General features: G+C 36.9%; 1 protein-coding gene across 1 annotated transcript; it reads left to right on the forward strand.

Annotated features, from left to right (window-relative positions):
• Positions 1–6,227: 6,227 nt before the first annotated feature.
• LOC103993340 (CMP-sialic acid transporter 2) lies at positions 6,228–12,268 on the forward strand. The gene is made up of 15 exons (XM_009413369.3): positions 6,228–6,427; positions 6,857–6,920; positions 7,010–7,073; positions 7,158–7,269; positions 7,393–7,472; positions 8,418–8,493; positions 8,574–8,674; positions 9,845–9,916; positions 10,078–10,126; positions 10,223–10,264; positions 10,418–10,539; positions 10,647–10,706; positions 10,782–10,830; positions 11,545–11,639; positions 11,831–12,268. The coding sequence occupies exons 1-15, from the start codon at positions 6,401–6,403 to the stop codon at positions 11,886–11,888; spliced, it is 1,071 nt and encodes a 356-aa protein (XP_009411644.2). The 5' UTR covers positions 6,228–6,400; the 3' UTR covers positions 11,889–12,268.
• The last annotated feature ends 269 nt before the right edge of the window (positions 12,269–12,537 follow it).

Genomic DNA, 12,537 nt, shown 5'->3' on the forward strand with positions numbered 1-12,537 from the left:
TCCCTGTAATTAACTATCTTTAGCATCTCGATCTTATACTTTTGAAAGTTACATTGGGATCCTTACACTTATGAAAATAAAGTATTGAGATCTTTATTCAAGATTAAAAAGATAATTTTATAAGATTAAAAATAAAAAAGAAAAAATAGTTTTTTTTGGAGTAATGTGATTAAATGTTTCACTTTCGTAAGAATAAGGACCTCAATGTAACTTTTAAAAATATAGAGATCGAAATATTAAATATAACTAATTATAAAGGATATTCTATAATTAATCCAAAATTTTAGATTCAATTATAATTATATGCTGCATACGAAGCTTAGGTATGAGAAACTGCCTACCATTTAGTTTTCTCAATTATCACTAATAACCTACATGTTTGCATCAAAATAGATGAAATTGGCTAAGCAAAAGACAATAATGTATACAACTCTAACAGCTATCAGTAGAGTAGATATACGTGTTGCCGATAGAGTCAAAGTTGGTAGACTTAATTAGGACCATCAGGTTGTTAGTGCCAAGGATTGAAATCTCAACCAGTTCGATAAAAGTTTGATCGTGTGTACTGGTCCGACAACTGAAAAATACATGGACCAATCCAAATTGTGCAGTTCAAGTATAGAGGCTTGCGATTTCTCACTACTGGCTCCTCTGCCTCCACTCCTCTTACTCGTCATCGAACTCCTTTTCTTATTCTTATTCCTCATCCACTACCTCAATTTCTTTCCTCTTCGTTCTCATCCCTCCTCATCCTTTATTGTCTCCTCTTCATTCTCCTTCTTCTGTCCTCGATATATATCGATTTATCAAGACACATGATATCATTATCGATCGGTACAAACTAGTTTGACCAAGGATCGATAGATTATCTCGATATGAAATTATAATTTTTAATTAGTACTAAATCAAGACTCATTTTCTTGGTATGTACCGATATACCAACTAGCCATCGGTATGATATGTATCGAGGTGTATCGATGTATCGTACATCAATATGTTTGAGCGTACCGACGATATGGTAAAATTATCAGAAAAACTTTAAAATTTTTTAAAGAATAAAAAATATATTAGAGTTTTTAAGTTTGAAATAAATTTAAATTTAGTATAATCTTAGCAAAAATAATCTAAATTAAGAAAGAATAATCACATATCTTTTTGAGTAACTTTATGGTACATTCCAGATATTCCTTCTAAAAATATTGAATTATCTATAAAAAAAATAATTTAAATTATTCGATTATTTTTTAAATAACTTAAATTTTAATATTCAAATGAATCAAGTAATCAATTGATAGATATACCTAATTCTATCACCAAAAAGAATGATGAGATTCTACAAGCGGTGGATTGGAATATTTAATCCTATGTATTTGTATATCAATTTAATATGTTTGTCGAACATAATCCTAAAAATGATCCCACAACATAGTATACTGATACATCATATGTCGTTGGTGCATCAATGTAGTGATGATCGTAATCTGATCGTCATGAATGACATGTGTCCGAGGCAAGGATGATTGTGACATATATTAGTGTGGAGCATAAAGGATATTAGAACTTCTATTTTTATCACTAATCAATCTACTACTCCATATCATAAATTCGATTATCATACTACTACTTGGAAAAGTATGATCAACTTGGCTATAATATTCTCGATAATACTATAGCTATGAATACAATGAGCTTCACTTTTTATCGATATCATGTAGGCTCTATCATATCTGCTCAAAATCATCCATTGTCTTCTCCTTTCCCTTTCATATATAAACTTAACTAGTACCTCGTCGAGCCCCATGATTTGAATCTTGGGTGGCATATGTAAAATGCTCCTTGTTAATCTATGCATCACCCTTAAATTGTATAAATGAGACCATTGACTCCCCGATGTTGCTATCATCATCGGTTGAGACACTAATGTCATCTTTTTCTATCTCTAGATCGAGCGGGTTGTTGAATGTGTTTGAGAAGTTGTCTCGTCTCCTAACTTAATTATTTTCAACGATATGGCTAATGTCATTGCCTTTCACTTTACCTTTGTTTTTGCACGCTGGGCGAACAATTGTGATGGAGAAAAATATTTTTTTTATTCAAACAGTCAAATTGGTCATTTGAAATAGGACAATCTAAGCCTTTGATTTTCGATCATTATCAATTGGTACAAATCCTATGTCACCTGATACAATGAGTATCACTCAGCAAAGAATGGTTCGTATATTAATCCCATGTTGAACCGGTACATATTATTCGTGTTGAGCTATACAATTCGGTACGATGAACCCTGTACTAAATAAATAAATAATTATAATCTATCATGTAAGAAGTTTTTTTATTTTTTATTTTTCTAATTTTTGTCCCTATGAGTAGCAAGAAAGAACATGATTACAAAGTGCATGCTGTTAAGTTCAGTCATTCTTTTCTGTTGATTTATTTTGTATTTTTTATTATTATAAATCATCACAACATGATTCATTGCATCATATCTAGTTACTCTTAGATGGAAAACATCAATGTGCATTTAATACTTATCGCATGGGACCATCTCAATCATCTCATCGGGGCCATTATAAGATAGTGGTGCGATGCAGGTTCTATAATAACAAGGATAGACATAAATACCATTCTAAAGTTAAAAGGTAAAAGAGGATGAACAAAGGTGACCCACCGTATCTTTGTAGATTTGGGTAGGACTCCATGTCACCCGTGTTCTCCTACAAGGCTAGCGCGGTGGTAGCACGTTGCATGAACCCAACAGATTACTTAGGTATCCTCAGCAGATTCCGTCTCAAAGCTTACCTTTCATTGATAGATCTTCATTAGATTCTGATGGAACAACCGTAATCTCACCCTTGGAAATCATCATAAATTAATGATCCATATTGGATATGGTGCATAACCAATCCCTTTCTCTTCCATTCTTCATTCCCTTCATCTCTCTCACTCTCCGCATGGACAACTTCGCTCACCAACTTGAGCTTCTCCTAAATGAGAATACCTCCGATGATACACACTTCTCATCCGAGCTTGACGCCGAAGAAGACCAATGCAGTTCACTTGTTAATCCTACCTTTTCTGTACATATTGAGCCTCTCTCTTCTGCGCCGACCGTCGAGCCCATCCATGGAGACGACGACACTGTGACGAAACAGGCGCCAGCTTCTTCCTCATCATTAGATTCCAAACTAGCCATGATCCATCAAGCAAATGTCCCTTCCTCGTCATCAGACTCCAATCTAGCGATGATCTATCAGCCAAATGTCCCTCCCACGTCCTTCCAACATCTCTTCGATGAGTTCCATCTCGCTTTCATGGTAGCTCCATTTGTATCAGATGCTTCGGCCTACATCAACCAAGTCGGTTTTGGCTTCCCAACCTCAAATATCGTGGCAGACATGACCGCAGAGAACATGCAGACTGCTCCACCAATGGAATACATCGAGTTGCATACCCAGGCTCCTAAGATAGATCACCAACCCCTTCATGCTGAATCATACCACAATCTAGCTTACTTGAACCCCACCGGAGATCCTCTAGATCCCAACTGGGAGGCCATCGAATCGTATCTAGCTGGACATGTCCGACGTGGCCTCGATGTCTCTCGCGTCTATAAATGCAACATATGCAACTCGGAGTTCCCCTGCGCACAAGCTTTTGGAGGACACATGAGCTCCCATAGCAAGAACAAGAGAGGAGAGAAACCCCTGGCGAAGAGAAAACGACGCATGTTGAAGAAGGTACGCTTAAACAAGAGACTCTCTTCTGCTTCCATGAAGGAAAAGGCCGGTGTTTTCTCGAAGGAGGCAAGTTCAATCGACGAGGCTAACATGGCCATGAATGGTGCGAGTGAGGAACCCAACTACGTTGAGTTTTCTGATGATGAATATACTACTAATTCACATGAGAGCTATAGGCCTCGCTAGAGAAGCTTCGTTCGTTCAGTTCTGTCGAGGTTCTCCATCTTCTAGAGTTTAAGTTCAAGTCGATACTGTCTTACCGAGCAGTGTCGTGGGCATTTTGTGTTTTCATCATTGAAATCGTTCACCTTTTTCTTTCCTAGTGTTTGATCTGTCACAATAACTGTGTTTGAGTGCTCGATCCTTTTTCTATCTTCTTGTGATGGACAAAAGGATCAAAGAGCACGAGTGCAAGACCAATGATACTGCTGAGGAGCTTAGTTTGCAGCTAAATATACCCAAAACAAAAGGAATCAGAAATAGATATCCATTACATCCACAGCAAATAGGAAACAAAAGGGGGACATTAGAATACACTACTGATCATTATAATCATATGTTGAATATGAAGTTTAGGTCTGGAGAACTGATTACCATTATGAGAAAGCCATAATTTTTCTGTATCAGTTATCTCAATTATATCACTAATAACATATAAGTTTGCAGTCAAAGTAATGAAATTTGACTAAGCAAAAGATGACAATGCTTGACTTAATTAGGACCATCGAGTTGTTAGTGCTAAATATTATACAGACACTTCATTTCAAATCATGTTCTTTTAAAATCACAACACTATTCACCATCTCAAGCATCTCATTGGGGTCATTGCAAGATAATGGTGGGAGGCAGGTCCTACAACAAGGAGGACGAGGAAAAATACCATCCTAAAGTTAAAAGGGAAAAGAGGATGAACAAAGGTGATGCATTGTAAGTTGCATGAACCCAACAAATTTTAGACTGTATTTTCAATGAGAAATATTAATGAAAGAGATTGCTAGGGTAATCCTTACAAGATAATCTCCCAAAGCTTACCTTTCATTGTTCTCATGGAATTAACATAAAAATCATTTTAGGAAATACAAAGACTGAAAATTGTTACAAACATTGAATACTTAGAATCTTAGCTTCCTGTCAAGTTCTTTTGGATGATGAATTTCCAAGTAATCATAAATTCATATATGATATAATACCTTATCAATTCCTTCTCCCTCTTCCACTCTTCACCTCCCTTCCCTCTCTGCATGAATGACTTTGTTCACGAACTTGAGCTTTTCCTAAACGAGAGAGCAGCATCGATGATGCAAAAGAAGACCCTCTCTCTTATGTTCCTATTGTTGAGCCCAAGTTTCTTTTTTGTGGCTCAACTCCTGAGATGGATCACCAAAGCCCTACATGCCCTCTTTGACCATTGAACACCAGCTGGGATGAGCTAAATGGGTGAGCTCGGTGGCTGGCATGGAAACGGGTCTTCTTAAGCGTCAGCTAGGGGTTGCTTCGATGAGACATACATATCATCGGAGCTTCTCCTAAAGGAGAGAGAAGGGGGAATGAATGGATGGGGGAGGGGAGGAATTGGTTATGTGATATCTTCCATATGAGATTATGTTTAATTCTTGTTATAATTCTTACTATGAGATTATGTTTACTCGTCTAGGTGCTCGAGCAAGATGAGGCAAGACCTAAATGCTTCACATTACCTTGGGCGAGACGTTTCGATGAAGTCTTGGTTTCGAACGAAATTACGAGTGTTTCAATGAAGCCTAAGCGTTTCGATGAAATTACGGGTGCTCGCTTGAGCCTAAGGCGAGTGCTTGAGTGAAGTTGGGTCAGTGTTCGAGCCTAGTTATTTTGAATAAGCAAGTTAGTTCAATCAAACCAACTAATGTTACCTTAACATAAAACCTGCACCCTCCACGCCCAAGCTAGTGAAACAAACCCAAAGTGAAACCCTACGTCTATCGTTGTCACCTTCATCCGTAATTTCATCTGTCATTGTCGTCACCTTCATCTACACTAGTTAGAAACCTCTTAAGCAAAGGTCTCCATCAGATGTACTTTCTTGATCATATTCTAACTCTCTTAAGAGTTAAAACTTATGAGTTTTAAGTTCACCTAGGTAGAAATCTCACATTGATATGAAAACACTACTTAAAAGTTAAACTAAAACATAACAATATATATATATATATACATATATATATATATATATATATACATATATATATATATATATATAGGAAGTATCAATCTATATCATTCACGAATCTTAAGTCGGTTCACGAGATATCATTTAAAATTCAAAAAAATGATCAGTGTGGTTTTATCTTACAAATAAAAACTGTTCTTATAACTTTGATTCGGTCTTTTTTTTATTTCATCAAAACTGACTCCTTTTAAGCTGTCATTTTCTTAAGCGTTCATCCATTTTCATCAACAATCTCAATGCGGCGCTCGGAGGAATGGAGGGTAATGATGAGAGATCGGGACGTGTTGGAGAGGATCCCGAATTCGTTCTTCTGCTCTTCATCGTCGCACATCGCCGAAGCTGGCGTCGGTGATTGGGGTGAGCGAGTGGGAGTGAGAGAGAGAGAGATCAGTGAGAGCGGTACGAAGCGATCCGACCCTTCGCCTTGGCGCTCTCCCCCGCCCTTTGTGGCTGGACGATGGAGTACAGAAGAATCAAAGATCAGGTAACTCTCGCGTGCTTCTCCGATCGGGTTTCGGATGCGAATCTGGCATCGATTTCGCTGGATCTCCTCGGAACCATACGAAAGCTTACGAAAGAAGGGTTCCTGAGACCCTCTTCTCTGAGATTCCGGATCTGTTCGCGGAATTAGATGTCTTCTCTGGAAGGAACTACTCCAAGAATGCAGTAACCCCTTTCCTAGGTCTTTCCTTCATTGCCGTTCGGGATATCTGCTTGCATTTTCCCTATATTTATCCTTTGACCGGAGATCTAAAAGGGTTTCGTGGCTGCTTGCGTTTTGAGAATTTCTCTCTCTTTTATCGGCTAAATTTGCTTCTCTATCTGAAATTCCTCTAGTCGATGTCTGTAGTTAGTCCACTATTGCTTCTTCTTTGTCTTGAATGCAACAGGATAAATAGTTTGGAATTTACAGGAAAATTATGGTGAGAAATCGCAAACTGATGTGGAGAATCAACATGGGAAGCCTTTTTCTGTTGGTACACTTCTGTCATGTTCAGGCTAATATCCTGATTTAGCGGTGAATGAATTCCTTCTGCTGACCATTGTAAATGGTATTATATTATAGGTGCAGCTGATAGCGTGCCTAGCTCCGGAGTTAGCTCGACCAACAAATCCAATTGGAAGCTCAAGTAACAATTCTTCAGAAAATGTTTGAGATTACATGCTATGGTTTGTAGTAAAAACATCTTACTCCACATTGTCTGTATTTTAAGGTCGGTCGTCACTATCGCTTTGACATTACTTACAAGCTCACAAGCAATACTCATTGTGTGGTCCAAAAGAGCTGGGAAATATGATTACAGTGTAACAACAGCCAACTTCTCGGTTAGTGTCCATTTGCTGCAATCAGTTCTAAGTGCACATTTCGGTTGGATATTCATTTCATACAATGAGAAAGAACTGGCAGCTCCCGTGTCATCATATATACCTTACTTTTTAACTTGCTAGGTGGAGGCTTTAAAATGCACACTGTCACTTGCAGCACTGGTTAGAATATGGAAAAGTCATGGTGTTACAGCGGATAATACGTAAGCTTTGGTCTACTATTACATCCTGTTTATGGTGTTACTCCACAGGAACAGCGATTATCTTTCTTATTTAGGGATGAATATTTTAGTTGTTGTTAAAAAGGTTTGTAGGAAGTCTTAACATTGACCTGCTTTTATTGACTGATTGTACCCCTGTACAAACTTGCATCTGCCATCTGAACATCAGGATGTGATTGCTGCTATTTTTATATTTTACACCCCTAAATCATTTATATTGACCCCCATAATGAGAAAGGATTCAGAGAACATGTGCTTTGATGATATATCTGTGGGTTATTCCATTTTACCATTCAGGAACATCACAAGGCTATCTTATGCTATGAACAGAACTCCGTATCTTATTTATTCTCATGTTACACTATTTGCAGTAATTAGCAGCATTAAGAGCTGTCTTTGAGGGTATAGAGGTGACTCAGCATCTGTCCAAGCATGTTTTAATTGAACACTGTTACACTAACCCGCACATTTCATGTAAAATAATCACATGAAACACTTGGAAGTGCTTTGAGGTTTCATCTGATATCCAAGCTATAATTGGTCTATTCATTTATGTGGTAGTCATTGTAATTAAGATGTATTTAGCAATACCAACTTTCTTTTGATCATATCCCACCTTCGCCATTACCCTTTGCAAAAGAAAAAAAAAAGTTCTTTGATCATATGCTTAACCACAAAATATGGTTTATATCATACTTTTGTAATTTAAACAACAGTTAAACGCAAACGTATTATTTTAAAGCTGTTTTTTTATCTGAGACATATTTATATTGATATGTTGGTCAGAATTTTAACATTTTATACATTCTTCAGATATAATCGTCTTGATCACAATAACATTGATTTTCACTACTGTAATTGGTTGAGAATTTAAATTGATTTTACTCTGTACATCGACTAATTGCTCTATTGATCTTATGATATTAGGTTAAGTACATCTTTTGAAGAAGTTAATGTTTATCCTATCCCTGCAATACTCTACCTTATTAAGAATTTACTACAGGTACAGAAATTCTTAGTTTCTCATTATATATTATTCTGCTTATAGAACATAATGTGTGAGTAATATTGTGTTGAAACCAGTATTACATCTTCGCATATGTGGATGCCCCTGCGTACCAGATATTGAAGAACCTGAATATCATCAGCACTGGTGTATTGTATCGCATCATTCTAAAGAAGAAGTAAGAACTTTGTTTAGCAGAAACTTAACTGTTTAAACATCTGTTGAATGATTTGCGTTGATGAGTTTTTGGAACCTAGTGTAAAACCATTTAGTATGTTTGCAGATGTTGCTCATCATTATTTATGATTGCATCTTTTTTTTGCCTTTGCTGATCTTATGTAATTATCTTATTTCCTCTATGGAAGTTCTTTTTATGTTAGTTTAGTTTGCTTTTATCTGATGCATTTACTGGTATATCCCCCTTGGAGTGGTTATTGCTAATTCCTTAATAGAGATCTTTTGAGAATGGTTCTTCATAAACAACCCTGTTTTCTGATGGAGACTTCATTACATTGTCATTCTCAATATTTAAACTCAAATATCTTACTAGTTACTAGTTTCCTTGAAATGTCTTAGTCGGATAATTATTGTTGTATCAATACACTTCAAGTTCCTTAAAGTATTAGAAGCTTAAAATATAATAGATTATATAAATTTTGGTTTTTTGTCATGAGAAAACTGCTATGATGAATGCTCGTTCTATTCCATCTACACCAAGTAGCATTTTTTTCTCTTTTATTTAATTTTACATTAGTATGAAGGTTTCACTTTTAGAAGGGAAACTTTAGTGTAATTCTTTTTAGCTAGACTCTAGGAAACTGGTTATGCTTGACATCTGCCACGGATATGTTGAAGTTAATTCTCCATGTATCTTCCGTTCTGCATTCATTTGTTTTTGTTTAAAGTTTAATGATACTTATCTTCTTTCTGCATAGTTGCTAAATGTGTATTCCCAGAGTTTACAGATGGGGAACATCTCTGTGGATAGGAAAAACTTGGTGAACCACTATGTTATGTTATCCCATTTTTACTTTATCAGCTATTTCTTAGCATTGCAGAAGGCTTGAGATGTTCTAATTTCACCTAGGCCAATGCTTTGAGATATCTTAGTTCACAAAGCCAATACCTGGAAATATCGTATTTCCACATTATCCTGTGAGATTATAATCGTTGGGGTTTGAGCAGAGACTGTTGCATACCCAATTTTAGTTGGGACCTCCATTTTGGGTGGCTAATGGGGGACATGAATACCACTATTCTATTCCTCCCCAACTCCCCAGCCAGACATTTTCATGTAACAGAAGCTCAGTGTTTGCTAACTTTGGTCACTCTCGATTCTTTGTTACAGGTTAAGTGAAATTCAGTGGGCAGCTTTTATTCTCTTATGTGCAGGATGCACGACAGCACAACTAAACTCTACGTAAGCATAATAAACTTGCCGAATCACAGCCTATGTCGCCTTATTGATATATATTATATAGTTTTGATTTTTTTACCTTTAATTATTCTATTCTGTCATCATGTTTTTCTTGATAATTTTATGTTTCTTGAGTTGTATTTTCAATTCTATCATTCATGCAGTTCTGATCGTGTTCTTCAAACTCCATTTCAAGGTTGGGTAATGGCTATTGTGAGTCTCGAACCTGACCAAACTATGTCTAATTTGGTTTCCGTAATGAGGACTTAACTTTCTGATTTGACTCAACTTATGAAATGTGCTTTCCAGGTCATGGCACTTTTAAGTGGCTTTGCTGGGGTGTACACAGAGGTACCTTCTATGTGTGTGATAAACCAAGAATATGTTTCTGCTTCCCTGCTTTTTTTGTTTCTGCTACATCACAAAAGATGTGTCCTGTCAATATCTGAGAGCCATTATTATTTTATGATGAGTAATAATGTTTCTCTCTCTATCAAATTGCAGGCTATTATCAAGAAGCGTCCTTCGAGAAATATTAATGTGCAGAACTTCTGGTTGTACGTCTTTGGAATGATTTTTAATCTAGTTGCAATCTGCATTCAGGACTATGATGAAGTCATGAACAAGTAAAATTTAGAAGCATTTATGTCTAATTCCTTTCTTGGATCCCACTATTGATTTCCCAAAACTAGACCCATTGTCTTGGACTTGACGGAACTTATTTTTAATACAGAGGTTTCTTTCATGGATATTCCTTTATCACAGTCTGCATGGTTCTTAATCATGCACTCAGGTATGATATGCTCCAAGTATAGTTCGATATTATCTCTTTCTTGCACTTCTTTGAATTTTGATGCTTTCTTTACAGTGGTATTGCTGTTTCGATGGTGATGAAATATGCTGATAACATCGTGAAGGTAACAACACCTGGACCTTTCTTTCTGTAATGAATAAAAAATTAAATGCTTTAGGCTTGTAGTGATTTACACTTGCACGATACACACTCTTTTCACACAATTGATTCATGAGCTTGTCATCTATCAAATAAATTGGTGGACCAGTTTTACCTCCCATACTAAGTGGCATCCACTTCATCACATAAGACTACAATTGGCATTATCTGCAGGAGAAAGCCCTACACATTTTAACAAAATGAGTGTTTTAATATGATGTCTGTCAGTTGCTAGTGATCCAAAGCATAATCTCGGACTTCTCTATTCTCTAATCTTTCATTGGTGATGTATCTTGTTGTGAGAAAAAAAATTGCCAAGTGCAGAAAATTTAGGTTTTCTTGGAGTGAAATTTTTCTGAAGAACATTAGCTTAAAGCATATTATACTTGAAATTTTTTGACTGATAGAGGTGATCTGGCTTCATCACCCTATTGGGATTAATCATTAAGGTGAACAAGTGAAAACAGTGTCATCAATGCAAGAGGTTATAGACCCCGAATGATCTGTCAATTTGAATTGCATTTTAAATAGGTAAACAGTATCCAATATTTTAAAATCTAAAGCATCCACCAGATGTAGTGATTAGTGAAAGCTGAACACCAATTAGCAAATTGTGCCGATGTTCTTAAAAGTTAGATACGTTGTTCTCCCTGACTATTGAGTTGCCCACTATGAACAGGTGTATTCAACTTCAGTGGCAATGCTTCTAACAGCGGTTGTATCAGTGTTTCTTTTTGGCTTCCATCTATCGCTTGCCTTCTTTCTCGGGTCCACGTAAGTATCGAAGTCGCATCTTACTCTTTAAGAAATTCTCTATATTTGTTATCATGATTTATGTAAATTGATGTGATCCAAAAACATTAAAGGCAACTTGGTTCTACCATCGTGTTCAAGCTGTCTGTTGAGGACCGAAACCTGTGTCCACTCATAATATGAATCGAAATTAACTGATTGTATGCTTTCAGGGTCATTTCTGTCTCTGTGTACTTGCACTCGATTGGGAAACCGCAACCGCAAAAATGAGTTGTTCTTGGTTTGGAGCTCAGAAGTCGACCAGAATCGATTGCCTCATCCCACACATTTTTGTTCCATCAAACACAACCATACATGTCTTTCTGGATGCCTCATTCTAGTGAAAACACCTACAATCATCTTGATCAACTCTGCACCTGAAGTTTGAATTGGCTGCAGAGGGGTATTAAGGAAGACTTCTTGCTCCAAGTCTTGGAAGTGAAGATTGCTGATGCAGTAGGGTCGCTTGATATTGTACTCGGGACATCTTGATCTACAACCGATGTATTTTTTTTTGCAGGTAACAAAGACATGTTATGCCTCCAAGATTGTTAACAGAGTGCTTCTATATGGATTTATGGTATGCTATGAGGTGTGCAAAATAGTTTTTATTTGGCATGTCTCTTTGCCCCCACATGGTTTTTATATGTGGGAGGACAATATCAGTGGCATAGAACTCACTGGGCCGTCTTATACACCGTGAAATCACAATGCTCTTCTGTGACTATTGATCTATCGATGGCTAATTCTTCTCCGTTGTTGGTTGCTCCGACGAGTGCCGGAGCTCCCGCGACAAAGCTAATCGAACTCTTCGAGTCCTGATGTATATAAGCACGGCAAGCTTTCCTACGCAAGCTTCGAGGAGACTCCAAATCTACGA

Source organism: Musa acuminata, chromosome BXJ2-1, assembly GCF_036884655.1.
Source record: "Musa acuminata AAA Group cultivar baxijiao chromosome BXJ2-1, Cavendish_Baxijiao_AAA, whole genome shotgun sequence".
Classification (NCBI taxonomy): domain Eukaryota; kingdom Viridiplantae; phylum Streptophyta; class Magnoliopsida; order Zingiberales; family Musaceae; genus Musa; species Musa acuminata.

Excerpts from the sequence above, each read along its gene's own strand:
- LOC103993340 (XM_009413369.3), top strand. The coding sequence starts at position 6,401 with ATGGAGTACAGAAGAATCAAAGATCAG. Across the intron at positions 8,675-9,844 it reads CGCATCATTCTAAAGAAGAA|GTTAAGTGAAATTCAGTGGG; the intron begins GTAAGAACTTTG and ends TCTTTGTTACAG. Across the intron at positions 10,831-11,544 it reads ATGCTGATAACATCGTGAAG|GTGTATTCAACTTCAGTGGC; the intron begins GTAACAACACCT and ends CACTATGAACAG.